Genomic DNA, 16,269 nt, shown 5'->3' with positions numbered 1-16,269 from the left:
ATACAGAATACATGCCCCAAAATGTATTCTGTAACGTATTCCGTTACGTTACTCAATGACAGTAACGTATTCTGAATACTTTGGATTACTTAATATATTATCATGCTGTTTACAACTACATGAATGTACTATTGCTGTGATTTATTACTGTTACTGAAGGTCCGCGGCTCCGAACCGTAGTAAAGGGACCTCTGGCTAATACCTCGGTTCCGTGTCGGGCTCGTAGCCGAAAACTAGCTTTACTTTGTTGTCTGGGTCAACTTTGCTAGCGAGAGAAAGAGAGAGGCGTTGAAAGGCTGCTCCAACGGAACTTATTGTTTTTGGAGGAAAACACGAACACGGTGTACAGTCGAGTCTTAATAGCTTACTTACAACTGGGCTCGTCAGGCACTCTTCTTGGCTGCAGTGGTTATTATATTTACATGCTTCCAGCTCCCGTTTTTGCTCGATGACAGCTCATACTTTTCCTTTTTCTCCCTCCCTCGCTCACAGACACATAACGTGTATGGCAGTCCATTCTCCCTGCAGCACGGACTACACTGCCCATGATGCTACATTCTTTAGAGCTATACCTGTTGCATTCTGCCTATTAGCTTAGCACAACAACAACAAAAAGGCCTCTCTCACCCAGGAAACACGCAGAGAGAGAGCGTCACCCTGTAACCATGGCAACCGTAACGCTGCCGCCTGGAACAACAGAACGTAGCTGTCAAACAAAACCCAAACAGTCCTGACCCGCCACAATATGAAACAGGGAAGTACCGCCGTGTAATCCATTTATTTCAACAAAGTAACTGTATTCTAAATACCACCTTTTTAAACGGTAACTGTAACGGAATACAGTTACTCATATTTTGTATTTTAAATACGTAACGGCGGTACATGTATTCCGTTACTCCCCAACACTGAGTATATTCATAACTCATAGAAACATGGCCAAAGCTGTAAAAATAAGGCCCAACCTGAACGATCCTGAGAGAATCTGGGGTTCATATTGCAGCTTGTTTAAATTCAATGCTGTGTCGATGAACTTTCACCTTAACATGACTTGAAGTGGTGCTTTTTTAAAATGTATTGCTATGAAAGGAAACAGCAGATTTAAAACACCTTCTGAGGTTTGTGCTTTAGCAACAAATCAAAAGTGTCAGTGTTGTCCTCATTTTTATATGCCTGGGACCAGATTTCATAAAAAAAAAATAAGCGCATACACACACACACACACACACGCATGCACAAACACAGTCTTTGAACATTTGAAACATGAGACTCGTCAGACGCATGCTTTGCTCCGGTCCTGTTCTGCATCCCCTTGCAGAGCAGAGCAACAATCGCATTTGATTCACATATACACATTCACAGTCACACAGCGGCTTTGAAGTGCATTTGGCTGGATGGTAGGAAATGGAAAAGGAATGTGAGCTGTGGAGCAAATGCAGAGAAAAACATCCACCCGGAAAACCAACATGTTGAATTATCTAACAAGCTGCAGAGAAACACAGCAGGGATGCATCCACTATAAAGATATTGACACACAACGCATTTACTAATATTATCAGCTTTTACAGCTCATCCAGCTGCTCTTACCTTAAATAATACACTGGGCAGACTTTTTCTCTAACGTATTTATTTGTTCTTTAACTATCAGAGCACATTAAGGGGAAGACTTTGGACACCAGCGGGACTCCTGTAGCCTCAACCTAAAATATTTAACATGTTTTTGAAAGAAATGACAAAAACGAGGCCTCAAAGTTTCACTTTTATATGGGTATATTAAAATAAACAACACAGTCTCATATGTCGTACTTGGGCTATTTATTATGCTACAGCTCACAGTTGGTGTGTATTTCAACATCCTGCAGCTAAAGATGTTTCCTAGCAACTAATTTACCCATTTCCAAAACCTTTATAAGAACTGGGCATTTCTTAAATGTTTAAATGGGAACTCAAAGTCTGCTCTAAGCCTCTCTCCCAGCATATTTTAAGAATTCAACAGTGGGGTGAGGGAGAAACAACAGAGGCTACAAAGCGTGTGATGGGCTGAGGGTCAGCAGACTTTGGGGAGACCGAGTCAATCTGGAAGTCTGAGCTAACCAGCCACAAAAAGCTTCGGTCAGGCTCTGCTGGAAAGACACTGAGAATCATTAGATGCACATTTTTGGCCTTGAGAGGTGGTAATCGCCCGGGTACCACCGTAGCTGAGCTGTGAACGACAAGATTTTTATGAAAGGCAGTGCCACTCCAGGGCAATAGGTCTTATTGCAGTAAACGCTTCTTTATATGGACCCTAGATACGAGTGTGAGAAAATAAGTAAAATCCATGAAAGTACGTGTTTTTTGCCATTCAACTTTTTATTAATTCAGTTGAACAGGAATTGGCTGCAGTTCAGCGAAGGGTGCAGCAGAGGGCGCTTGTGAGATAGTCCTCGATGAAGAATGGAGCAAAATAATTTTGATGATTTACACCTGCTTTTAGATATAAAAATGTACATTTTATTTTCATGTCTCACAAATAAAGAATTGGTGATATATTCCAAGTTAAACAAAATAGTATATAAAATGCTAGCCTTCTGCTAACTCATGCTAGCATTGCACTAGACTTGTCCTTTAAGGGTTTAAAACAGGGTGGCAAACATTTACAAAAGGTACTGACACATTAAAATGGATCTAAAGCCAAATGAATCTAAAAATTGAAGCCAACACATGAGTGCCTTAAATGGATTTTGAGGACTTGTGATGGACAAGTTCTTAGCCAATGAGAGTGTGGTTTTGCTATCAGATCTGCCACTTGCTCATCGCACCAGGTTTCAGAACACCAAGATGGCAGATACGCTCAACTCAAGGCTATAGAAACCAATAATCAACGTCATGGTAGATACATCCGTGCTTCATACCGTCTATGAGACCACCTAAAGGACGCATGCATAGTTGGTGCATTGTTTTAAAGTCTCTGTGTCTTTGGGATCAGCAGTTACTGAGAGATCATCGAACAGTTTGTTTGCCTCTGTGTTTGTGGCCTTCACTGCATTAAAGAAAGCAGTTAGTTGCGTGTCTATCGTCTTTGCCTGAGTCCTTACCCAGAGGATTTCCGATTACTTCCATGAATCGTCCAACCTTTTCATTCTTTGACCTCTTAAAAGTAAATACTACAGGATACCCTTCTTCACGATTCTGTTTGGAGTGTCAGTGGATGTAGTTCAACCAATGTTTTTCAGTGATTTTAGAGATAATCAGAGTCCAAAAACCTCATTAATATAATGGTCTCGTGACCCTCGCAGATTAATCTTAGGGCTTCTTTACCTAGAGGTTGTAAACCACTGAGATTAGTTTCTCAACAGCTATTGGAGCACTAGTCTGTCGCTGTGGTTAAACGTACAGCATGTGCAGCGTGAAACAGAGAAGACGTGGACAAAGTAATGGAGGTACTGCCTCGGAGCGTGCTTCTTGTGCGAGTACAGAAAGTGGGCTGAGCTGCTAAAACAATGAACTCAGTCTTCTGCGGGAGGTGGAGGAAGAAGAGGGTGGAGGAGGAGGGAGTGGGTGAAGACAGCTGTTTCTAATCAATTGCTTCCATGTGATTGACTGCCTGAATGGCTGTCTGCTGATTGGGCAAATGACTCGTTGACGGTAGAGGTAGCGGGCTGAAGGCGGGTTTTTTGATGACTAGTTTACCCTGACTGGTTTAATAAGTTAACAGTCAGTTGGCTGATTGACCAAGTGACAGGTTGCTTGTAATGGCAACTAAGTGGTTAGACGATATGGTCACAGATCAGTGATATGGATGGCCACTCCCTCCTGCTCCGCCTCGCTTCCTCCACACACACACACACCATCCCTCGTCTCTCATAAGCTTCTCATGTTGATGTATTCAATTGTGTCAATAAAAAGCAGTTTATGTTGAAATTCCTCCTTCCCTCTCTCCATCCCCCTCTCCATAAGACCGGCTCAGACTGCAGGAACAAAAACATTTAGGTAGGCCAAGTTCACGTCTGGGAGGGGTTGCTAAAAGGGGCCCGGGGGCCGCTCTGAGCACCAGATGTGCTTTTTCAGGGCGGAGGAGGGGTGCGTTCTTGAACCTCGGGTGGAGCATTGGTGGAGTTTTCGCTGGGCTCCAGAGAAAGCAGAGAAGAGCGCTGAGACACAGCTGAGAACGAAAGCAAAGTACCTCCTTCAGCAAATCAGCCTGGATCCAAATGTAAATGCTTCAGCAACAGATCATTTCAGACATACTTTGCAATAGTCTGCAGCCCAACGCCAACCACCTGATCTCTTTCTCTCTGTCCCACGGTGGATTGCAAAATAAATAGCGTGGATCAGAAGGAGAAATGACACATAGAATGTATTTATTTTACTCAGTTCTTTGGTTTTACTGTGAAATACTGAACAGTTTTCCTCTTCTGACATTAAAAAAGAGACAGAAAGTGAAAATGAGACCACCAAACCAAAACAGTTCCAGTACAGACTGTAAGCTCTAAAAAACAAACAACTATGAGACGAGTAAAAGTCGGATTACCTCAGAGGTAGAGCCCCTGGCAGGAGTTTTCGACCTGATGGGAGCAAAGAATGATGCCAAAGCTGTGTGTGATCTCATATGCTAATGGTTCATTTAGAATAAACAGAGGCAATTAGCCTCACAATTATAGAGATTAGGAAATTAGATTATGAATTAGAAAAGATCAGATGGTTATTTCCTGCTAAATGATGCAGTTTGGCTGCTAAGGTAAATGCTAGTGTACTGCCTTCAAATCACATGTTTCACTTTTAATGTTTGAAGAGAAAAAGCATTTGAGGAGTGGCAGAGAAGTTTGTGAGGGTTGTGCAGGACATGCATGAGGACAGTGAGACAGTGGTGAGATGTGTCAAGATGGGTTCAAGGTGGGGGTGGGAATACATTAGGGAGCCGCTCTGAGCTCCTTGTCTGCATGTGATGGACAGACTGGCAGGAGTCTCTGTGGACTATGATGTTTGCAGATGATGGTGTGGTGTGTAGTGAGAGTAGGGGGGAGATGAAAGAGAGCCTGGATAGGTGGAGTTATTCTCTGGAAAGAAGAGGAATGAAAGTCAGTAGGAGCAAGACAGAATAAATATCTGAGAGTGACAGGTGTCACAGTGAAGCTGCAAGGAGCAGATGTAGGAAGGGTGGATGAGTTTAAATACCCGGGGTAAACCATCCACAGCAACAGACAGGTGAGGAAAAGAGTGCAGGCAGGGTGGAGTGGGTGGAAATGAGAGTTGGGAGTGACTTGTGACTGAAGGACATCAGCAAGAGTGAAAGGAAAGGATTACAGGATGGTAGTGAGGCCTGCTGTGATGTATGATTTGGAGAGGGTGGCACAAGAGGAGGAGCTGCTGAGATTTCCACTGGTGACCAGAATGGACCGGATTAGAAATGAGCAGTTTGGAGACAAGGTCAGAGATGAAAGGCTGAGATGGTTTGGATATGTGCAGAGGAGGGATAGTGGATATATGCTGATGATGGAGGGGACTGACACAAGGAAAAGGGGAAGACCTCAGAGAAGACTCATGGATGTAGTGAAGGATGACAAGGTTAGGGAGAGAGTGAGGCGGAAGGAAAATGATCCACTTTAGCGATTCCTAAGGGGAGGCGCCAAAACAAGTAGAAGAAGAAGAAGTAGAATTTAGACTGACAAGTGAAGCAAATATGTGAATACTAAAAAAACTGCAGTTCCTCTAATGGCCACTTGAGGCCAACTTCAAAAGCGAGTCAATCCTCATAGACGCCCATAATAAAAAGCCTGAATTCAACAGTGAAATGAACATCTTCACAGCCAGTTTAAACTGTTTTTGTCTGTAGAGCTAAATCAATAATGTTATTATTGTTATTTTGTTATTATTATTGTTTATAATTACATTTAATTGTTAATATAGCTAAAAGTTAGGGATAACTACAGGCATGGCAACTTCGAGTGAAAGCTGAGAGTTTGTGATCAGCTTTGTGACGGAAAAAACACTTTAACAAGCCGGCTGCTTGGTTTCTTCTGTAAATTCACATCATGCTAATTTCAGTCTCTCTGTCTTTATTTTTCCTTTCTGGACTCTCCAAGAGTAGCTTTGCATGATTCACAGTTCAAAATAATCCTTGTTTATCTCATATAGAGCCTTTGGGCTGCCTTTCAGTTCCAGTACACGTTAAACCAGCTTTCTTCTGATTGGCTGACCCTCACAAACTGAAGGTTCAAATAGCAGGTGGGTGGGGCTTCTGCACTCACGGGTATCACATAGTAAAGAGCCAAGTGTAGGATAATGTGTCTCACAGTGTGAAGCCTGAGCTTTGTGCATCACACCCTTGTTTAACTCTTTATTTGAAACCATACCCATGTGTAACAGCACATGTGTGACAGAAAAAAGGTCCACTTTAATACAAAATTCCAAGCTTGAAGCTTCTCAACAGCAGCCACAATCCAATGGGCAACAGTGGTTATTTCCATCTGTCATGCAGTGGCTGAAAAACATCACTTTTCTTTGCAGTCATGAGCAATTATCACATTATACTGACAAACAAACAGGAAATCAGAGCGCAGCCATAGCCATGCCCCTCACGCTTCATAATTACGGCTGGCTTATGCACGGACGCAGAAGCATCAGATTGTGGATAAAAGGTCTCCAGAACACTGGGAGAAGACACATTAAAGCAATTCTCAAATTAATCACAGTGAGTATTGAATTCTGCAAATCTCATTTTGGAAATAAACCCTCAACTCGCGATGCGTCATTTCTCATGAGAGGAGGTGAACGTAGGACAAATTATAAGCAAGATTTACGGCGGAGGATGCGAGCAGCTGGATGGGGGAAAACAACTGCGAAGCAAAAAGGAAGAAGAAGAAGAAAAAAAAGAAAACGGCTCCAGAGAGGCAGAGATGGAGCTGAAAGTCCCCTCCGCCCTTCTCCCTCAGAGTCCAGGGGGGCCACGTCATGTGCCTGAGAGGCTCCTGCAAAGATGTGATTTCTTAAAGGGATACTCTGACCACTTTTGTTTGTTTTTTTCTTCTCTCTGCACTCCTCTTGTCACTCTGCGGCGAGGTAGAGGAATCCGCTTTGTGAAGATGATGATGTTGGCTGACCAGAGAGGCTTGGCTCGCGCTCGGGTTGTGTTCAGAGGCAATGAAAAAGGGCAGGAAAAGACGCGCCCCCCTCTTTCATATCAGGATCTCATGCCTGTGTTATGTAATGCCATCTGATGAGTATCCTACTCCTTTTCCTATGTGGAAGTTCTGACCTCGGGTCACACTCGTGGGAAACTGGTGAAAACGGGGCCATAGCTGAAGCGTCAGATCACGCAAATGAATAAAAGACTTCTGGCTTTTAACACTATCTACACCATCATGTTTTGGAGATCTGAGCTGCAGAGATGTTTGCCTTCTCTTGAACATAATGCAGCTGTCTTGTTCCAAAAATCATGATTCGGTCACTACAAACCTCCTCATGAACAGTTTTGTGGGCGACGTGTTTTGTTTTCACTGAGCTACACCTGCTAAAAGTGTCACCCTGCAGTGGAAAGTGTCCATCTAGCCCCGAGGAGAGGCTCACGCGCATGACAGCATGAGGGGAAGTCAGCTGGAGGTCATTTTGTATGGCTTTTCAAGGCTCACTCAAGGAGGCTGATACTTAAAACCCTTCTATGCTCTCCTCCACTAACAGCCTGTCTCCTGGTATCTCCTCCACACTCTCGAGACGCAGCTAACTTTCTCATACCACTACTTATGAAGGGATGTGCCATCCTGGAGAAAGAGGACTACTCGTGCAACCTGAGATCAGAGAGAGCGATGCTCTGTTGTTGCCTCTCATTTCCAACCCATCCATTTTCTTCCTTTTATCCAATTCAGGGTCATAAAGGAGCTGGAGCATATCCCAGCCACCATAAGGTGACACCCTAGACTGTTGAAAAGCTAATACAAAATGATAAAAACCGTTCATAGCTATGTGCAATTTAGAATCACCATTTCACCCAAATCATGTCTTTGGCAGGAAGTCAGACTACCCGGAGAGAGTGTGTGAAGAACACACACGTTTAAACCCCGACCCTTCTTACTGTGAGGCAAGAGTGCAAAGCAGAACCTGTTCTTGCTTTCATTTGCACCAAACCAGCTGAAATGGACTCACTCGCAGTGGTTTCTGCTTCCTAAGCGGACAGACTGATATGCTTGAAGTTAAAGTTAAAAGGAAGCCCCGCTCTGTGCTGCTGTGAAATCCTCAAAACTTGCAAAATGCTTTTTTTCCCTCGTTTGTTTTTTTATATTTCTCCAGTAAATGATCAGAAAACAGAACAAACATGCAGGGAACCGATGCTTGTTTCTAGACCTTGTTTCTACATCATGACTATTAAACTGCTGCTGAAACTATGATGCATCCCATGATACTGATGCTCAAAAGTGGGTTACAGGAAAATCATACTGAACAGAAATCAGATTTTGTCTTCAGAGTGCGACGCTCGGAGTGGGTGTAAAATGAATTTGTTTGCGGTTACAGAGCTTCTTTTTCAGCCCTGAGAATTTCACGTGAACTTAAGGGGGTATAAGGGCTCGGAAATGCTGGAAAACAGAAGGCAAATTAAAAAGTACACCCCTGTTTACTTTTTAATCTGCCTTCTGTAAAGAATGGCTCCAATGTGCACTAATTATAAAAAACCTTTTAATAGTACACGTCTGATTGTGAGGTGGATATGCTGGACTGTTGATAGACTCTGAGGGTGTCACAGAGATTTCTCTAAATCTCCAAATATATATATAAATCTCCTAGGGAATTTCAGGGCGGTGTACTCACCCACCTAAGTGGAGTATATTTAGTTCTGTTTGCTGATGTTAAAATGGCGATGTGCAGGTGTAATATTAAGATCCCACTGGGGTTAAAATAATACACCCACTGATATTTGTGTTTGCTATATGAGGCCTCGGGCTACGCGTTAGAAGAAACCCAACACACCTACATCATTTCTGTGTTGAATTATCTTTAACTTTTTAATCACACGGCGCTGCAGCAGCAGCAGCTCGGTTATTTGAAGTTATCTTGTTTTTGTTAGACGGGTAACAGGGCAGCGCTTACACCGACTCATATTAATGTCAAAGAACTGCAGAAAGAAAAATCTGTGAAAATATCTGAGCTTCTGAGCTTTCTCCTCCATCCTCCTCCAGCGGGCATCAGATGGAGTTTAGTATGGAGGTCCATTTGTGCCAAAATTATGTTTCCATAGCTACACTCTGTGTCGACTGACTTTCTTTTCGACTTTGAACTGCACTTCAGTTTTGACTGAACACATTTTGTTTTTTGCCCCTGAATGTGTGATTTCAGAAACTTGGGTGTCGTTTTTGAGTTTGATCATCACTGCAAACAGCTGGTTCAGAACAGTTTTATCATTATGGGAATATTTAAAAACTCAGAAGGCTGGTGTCAAAGGCTGAAGTTGAGATGATTATTCATGCTTTTATCTCTTCCCATCCGTCCATCTACCCAGTGCTTGTGACCAAAGGTGAGGGTAGGGCCAAAGATCAAATGGTAAATCCACAGCTCCACTCAGCTCTCTCTTCACCACGCTGGTCCAGTTCAGCATCCACATCACTGCAGGAGCGGCTGTCAGTCCCCCGCTGCCCTCTCTCCTCACTCATCAATAAGACCACAAGACACCTAAACTCCTCCGAGTTGGGCAGCCTTTTCCTAGCAATTTGTCACCAAATCAGAGTTAGTCAGTTTAAATGATTTTAATACTACAGCAGTCGACATGGTGGTAAGTGTGAATTGCAGACTGTAAACTGTATGGTCGATTCTCTCTCTGAAGCAGCCTGCCTCCAAAATTAAAAACCTTCAGTGGATTTAAAAACTCTTAAAGTTCGGCCAAAAATCCTGACACACGAACATAGTTTTGGCACAAATGGACCCTCGCAGAAAGAACTGTTTGTGTCAAACCAGGTACTCTAAAAAATCAGTCCTCACATCTGTGGAGCTAGATGACTGAAACAAAGGACTCGTGATCTGAGCTGTCACTGTAACGACCTGCAGGCTCAGATAAAATTACGTTAGGCATGTGTAATGTGTTTGAGCACTGCTGTGTCCCCATCTGGAAATCTGGGTCTGGAGCGGAGGTCTGCACATGTATTCAGCTTATGGAGAAGAAAGATTTGGGGATGTGGGGGGTGTGAGACGGTCTGACTTGGGAATTTCTGTTCCTCAGTTTTTCGTATCCTCCTCATTTTGAGACCCAGTTCTTTAAAGCGACCTCGTTTTTCACTCCGCACAGCCTCCGCTGACACGTTTGGCTCTGTTTTGGAAATCTTGCTTCTTATTTTGATCTTCATTTTTGGGCCAATTGATGTCAAAACTGCTACTGGACAATCCAAAAACATTTCATGCCTACAGTCAGCTGCCATTTTAATAGGTAAACAAAGTCAGCGCCTCCTACCACTGAAACTCCCCTCTCAGTCTGCTTACAGACTTTTAACCAAACATTTAATCCCTGGGATATCTTAATATAAGAGAAAAAAGTGCATTTCAAGCAGTTTGTCTCAGTTTTTCTACACAATAAATATGTAGAGTTACAGAAACAGTTCTAGTAGCTCACTGCCCATACTCTCCTGTTTTTTATGAAACACAATGTTTTGGTTAATTCACCTAAAGCTTCTCTGTTATTTAATGGTTATCTTAATTATTTTGTATATCAGCAGGAAAAGCTTAAAACTTATGATAATACAGTTTAAAGTTTAAAATCTACGCTCTCCTTCACGTTTTCAAAAGCCTTTCAGTTTGGCACCTCTGCTTCACATGTTAAAAACCTGGCTGCAGTCAGTGAAGACTACCGTGGATGTGTTCTGGCTCACAGTCTGCAAGGTGCTGCATGTGGCTGAGCTTAACACTTCTCCACGCAAGCTCCACCACCCATAAAGTGAGGAAAGGAAGAACGCAAAAGTTTTCAAAAGACACGAGCTCCCACTCGCTTCGATCATTTCGATTTTGCACATGCACGCGTGGGCACAGACAAGGCAGTCACGCGCGGTTGTGGTGGTGGTTGCGGTGATGCTGCATGAAGGAGCTGATCCATCCCCTTCTCTGTCCTCCTCCATCTTCTTCTCCTACTCCTCCTCTCTTCATCTCTCCCTCCTTCAGACAGGTTTCCTCCAAGGGAAACACCAGACTGTTGCGCACCGTGTCGCTGCGTCAAGCCCGACATAAAAAGATCTGATGCGGGGTGAATCTTTTCACAATAAAAGTATGTTTGAAAATATTAAAAGGGTGTAAAGAGTAAATGAAATGCTATCAAAGTGGCGATAACGGCGCAAAAGGGTCTCATAAAACAGAACCATGTTTCTATACGTGAAGCTGGATCTGCATAAAACTAGTCGGTTCAGGGGTTTTATATGTGCGATTCCCCGATAAGAAACGCAGTAAATTCGGGCTTTAATTTTGAAGCTTTAACAGGAAACCTCGTCTGTCACACTCTTCCGATCTTGACTATAGTCCTCGCAGCAGCCGACTCTCTCCTCTCCACTGAAAAAAATAGAAAAAAAATTTCGCTCGCAGTCAAAAACAATGAGGGCGCACGACGCGCAACTCGCTCCGAGCCGCTCAACCAGCAGCGCACTTTTACCTCCCGGAGGATCCGTGGCGTGTGGCTGTGCGCCACCCGGAGGGAGAAGATCCACGGGGATATAACTTGACTGTCTGAGGAGTTTGATATTTTTGGAATCAGAGGAGGCGGGAGAGAGAAATCATGCCTTTTTGTAAACGCACGATATTTCCGAAAGATGTGTGCAAGCCCGACGGCAAGAGGCTGCAGCACCAGCAGCAGCAGGAGCAAGGGGAGATTTTCGGGGACTTGGCGGACGTGTGCAGCTTCACCCTGTGCTCGGTGCTCCGACAGCTCTCGGATTTGTCCCGGCACTCGGTGAGCATCCTGGAGGAGCTGGAGGGAGATCTTGTGTCCATCTGCCACCGGTCCTGCGCGCTGGAGGGCAGAGTGGTCCGACTGCAGAGGCACGTCGCAGAGCTGGTCAGCAAACCTCCACCGAGAAGTAAGAGAAATAAAAAAAAGAAAGAAAAAACAAGACGCTTAGGTTCAGCTGACGGAGCTCACACCTGCGCTCACTCCTGCAGAAGAGCTCAGCTGTTTGTTGGTTTGTTTTTAGTCTTGTGTGCGGTGACATGAGTTGGGTGAAAGTTTTGTGGAGTCAGCGCGCGCTCTGGGGTTTCACTGTGACAGTCTCCACAGTGACAGAGGGCCAGCCCTGCACGTGCGCGTGAGCGAGTGTGAGGTTTGTTATTGTTAGCTGTCAGCAGAGCGCTCTGCCTTCAGTTACTGCGGGAAACACCGCAGGTCACTTTGGGGAGATTAAACTACATGTTTGATTTAATTTGCTGACACGTGACGGTTGAGGAGGTGGAGTTCATGTCCGCTCGGCAGTGACCGAGGCTTCGTAGCTGTTCGGGACGGCATGTGACTTTGGCTCAGGGGTGTGCACGTTTACCAGATGCCCCTGAAAGCAGCACGTTGTGGGTGTGGAGAGTGGAATGTGAAGTGGGTGAAAATGCGTGGATGTCATGAGTGTTTTAGAGTTTTGTCGCTGTGGTCTTCCCTCTTGTTTAGCTGTAAACACAGTTTGACCTCAGCTGCCGGCTCCTCTGCCTGCGTGAACGATGTGTGAGCAGAGGCGTGTAACTGTTTCCCGGGGAGGGGAAACCGTGTCTGCTCTGAGCTTGGAAAAAGCGACATGTATAAGTTTGTTGAAGATGTTTCTTCAGTTCTAAAACCAAAAAGCGGAGAGGCTCAAGTATCTAAACCCTAGTGGGGGTTTCCCCTCAGAAGGTGGTCGTTGACCCACTATTAATCATGTGCGTCATCAGGTGTGAAAGCTGGAGTCTCATTAACAGGTTACTCTAGTTTGTGGATTTTATAAGTGAGAGATGAGCAGAAGATTTAGTTATATGGTGTTTAGTTATCAGAGAAACCAAGATGTTCTGGGAATCTGTTGCAAGCGCATGTTTCAGGCTCACCTGCAGCCCTGGGCACAAAGGTGAGCACAGATGTGCTGCTTGAAGTTTAAACATCAGTTTGTATTAATATGTGTTTTGCAAAGTGCTGAAATGAGGGTTAGGATTAAAGACTTTGCTAAAGGAAAAGTAAAGAATGAGTAAGGGGATTCAGTGCTTAATACCACGTGCTTACATGGTCATCGAGTCAAACACAGTAGCTCAGAAAGTTTCGAATGAATTCTGATAAATCTTTGCAGGGGTGTAGAGTGACGTCATCTAACATTAAAAGGTCTTCAAGGTCAACTTCAAGGCCTTGCAGTATGATAGTGTGGCGTGTGTTGTCCAAATTATAGAAAGTACCATATAAAGATGTAAAACATCATGTCACGTTTGACCTCTGACCTCACCTTTGGGTTTAACATGTACCCTTCTTTCAGGTTGACCTCTAAAATATGTCATGTCTTGAAGGAAAATATTGCTAAGAGAGAGAAAAAGGTAATGATTAATTATCATACTGATAATTATGTCAGGTATATTAAAGGTAAATAACACAAAGTTGTTTTTTGCAGGTGCAAAGTGCAGGCTGCAAACATAAAGTACATTCATGAATATATATACAAAATACAATAGAGTTCCCTTAAAAGTAAATATGGCCCACAGAGTGAGTTGCCTTGGCAGAGGTTTGTGCTCTCAGAGTACTTATTGTTACACTCAATGTATCGCTGTGTATGTATCTGGGTGCCTAGAAAGAAGACAGCTGGACTTCTTTAGTTTCTTGAAGATCTCATGTACCATCCACATTTGCACCCTCAGGCCGGAGCTATATAACCCTGGTCTACCTCTAACTATGACAGCTACATTTCCCACTTAGCACACTCACTGCTGTGTACTGTACATACAGCTGATGTGCCATTCTCCATTCATCCATTCTCTTCCGCTTATCCTTTTCAGGGTCGCAGGAGCCCATACCAGCTGTCTTAGGGCAAGAGGCATGGTACACCCTGGACAGGTCACCAGTCTAAAATATAGACACAGAAAACCATTCACACCTATGGGCAGTTTAGAGTTTCCAATTAACCTATTCCCACTAACTTGCGTGTCTTTGGTCTGTGAGAGGAAGTCAGTGGATTTGCTAATGAAGCCTCTCGGATGAGAGCATCTTTACAAAACTAAAGTGCAGCAGCTTTCTTTTTAAGCACTTGAGGTTGCAGACTACACTTATCTTGAATTATACAACAACACTATATATTAGTAGATTTGTTTTAAATTCACCACATTGTAACTAATTTAAGCTTTAAAATAAAAGATAAGGAATTAAACCTTCAGTATTTGCATCTAAAATATAGCCCAGTAGCAGTAGAACACAAAAAAGTAGATGTATATTAAGGGTACTTTACTAAAGTAGTTGATCAAATGTACTGAGTGACATCTTACCAAGGGTGCTGTCAATATGATCATGCACTGGCGTTGGGCATGTTTTGAAGCATCCTTTCCTCTAACTTTGAGTGTCATGTGTTTAGTTTGTGTAGCAGACACATTTGGACCTATTCTGGCAGTTGTGGATTGGTTATGACTCTGGCAGATGTCTTGTGGTCCAGATGTGGTTTAAGAATCAACGAACCAGGCTTGACATGAGGTATGGCAGATGCCTGGGTGGGCCAGATGTGGCCCAAATGTCATGACACTTGGTATCTGGCCCTTATAAGATAGACATGTGGATGGCATTGGTAAAAGACCAAATAAGAAAAACCCAAAGAAAGATGCATATCAGTTCATAACCTCCAACGTGTATTTTGGAGTATGTGCTTTCTGTTGTTGGTAATTAAGAATTTGTCATTAAAATAACAAAATGGACGATTCAGTGTAACACAAATTGAGTGGCGGTTTTCCCATTGGTTTCTTTGGGGTGGCTCATGTGGTAGAGTGGGTCGTTTACCAATTGGAAGGTCTGTGCCTCGATCCCTGGGTCCCCCAACCCCACATACGACACATACCAAGCATGTTGGTGCTGTAGCACTTGTGGCTGAGGTTATAGAGCAGGTTGCCTACCAATAGACATCTCTGGCTTTTCCACTCCATGTGTCAAAGTGTCCTTGGGCAACATAGTGAAGTGGACAGGAAGACCTTTACAGCCATGGCTAATGCCCCCTGGTGGTCGTTAAAATAGAATGCAGCTTTAAGGGATTCCCTTGTTGGCTTCTCTTTTCAGACCTGGAAGTGTAATTCATCTTCTGTCCTGTGTATGGCAGGGACGTCAAACCCATTTTACACTGTGGGCCACATACATAAATACATACCAGACTACTGAAACTCCTCTTTCTGTAGGTGTGAGAAGTTTAACTGCACATTTAACCACCGAGATATCTAAACATACGAAAAAGACGACTTTATCAGTAGGAAAAGCTGTAAAACCAAATTAGAGTCATTTGAATAAGAATACAGTTTTTCCTGCTCAAGCAGAATAACAGAAAAGAAGTGTAAACATCTGGCATATATATGATTTAACTGTGATCTCTGGTACAAGCTGCAAAAGTTTGCAGCTGAGTTTTCCCACCATTTAAAAGTGAAAAATATTCATTTTGTTTACAAGGGCTCAGCTGTGCACATATGAGACTGGTCTGATGAAAAATTATCTTCAAAGACACGAAACAAAAAAGGGAAAATTAATTTCCTAGAACACACATCAGCAGATTAAAAGTCATTATTACTTCTGCTGTGAGACTGTGTTGCGTGTGCCTACCAGTTACGACGGATTAGGGAGTGACACTTGAAAAGAGACAACCATGTGAGGACGTCGGTCAGAGTTAGCATAAAGAGGGTTTGGTTTTGATTTTACACGTGGCAGTGGAATCAAACACATTATGTGAAAAACAAAAGGCTGGAAATTGGTCCAATGACGCAATAAAAAAACCCTGTTCTGTAATATCTAACACGTTTGTGGAGGCTTTCATCTGATGGTACAGAGATGGCCAGATGCATGATGGGAAATCTGCACTGTGGCCGCGAGCCTGTTTCACTCTGCAAACTTTGCACAAACTTATCGAAGGCAGCTTTGACTGTGTTTGCACTGCAACTCGAGAGTGAGCAGATGAATAAAGCAAGCTGACTGTGAACATGAGTTTACGAGGCTGTCAGCAGGCCGTGTGTGTGTGTGTGTGTTTGCGAACACGTACAGCACGATAAGACAGAAAGAGAAAGTCCCTCTTAAAACAGACCAGATGTAGAGCTGGAAGGAGGAGAGGATGGGAGATAAAACAAAATGCAGTTTGTCCTCTGGTTTACTTTACAGAGACAAAC

General features: G+C 43.5%; 1 protein-coding gene across 2 annotated transcripts in view; it reads left to right on the top strand.

The window, feature by feature from the left end:
* The first annotated feature begins 11,051 nt into the window (after positions 1-11,051).
* Positions 11,052-16,269, top strand: part of nhsl2 (NHS-like 2) — a 206,917-nt gene continuing 201,699 nt past the window's right edge. The window contains exon 1 of one of the 2 annotated variants that reach the window (XM_085138160.1): positions 11,052-12,014. In XM_085138160.1, coding sequence (XP_084994286.1) covers positions 11,714-12,014 — 301 coding nt within the window. In that variant the 5' untranslated portion in view covers positions 11,052-11,713. The remainder of the gene's footprint in view (positions 12,015-16,269) is intronic. The other variant, XM_085138152.1, reaches the window with a different exon arrangement.

This window comes from Neolamprologus multifasciatus, chromosome 3 (assembly GCF_963576455.1).
Source record: "Neolamprologus multifasciatus chromosome 3, fNeoMul1.2, whole genome shotgun sequence".
Taxonomy (NCBI): Eukaryota; Metazoa; Chordata; class Actinopteri; order Cichliformes; family Cichlidae; genus Neolamprologus; species Neolamprologus multifasciatus.
Note: the sequence above shows the minus strand (reverse complement) of the source record. Positions and strands in the feature narration are given on the sequence as shown.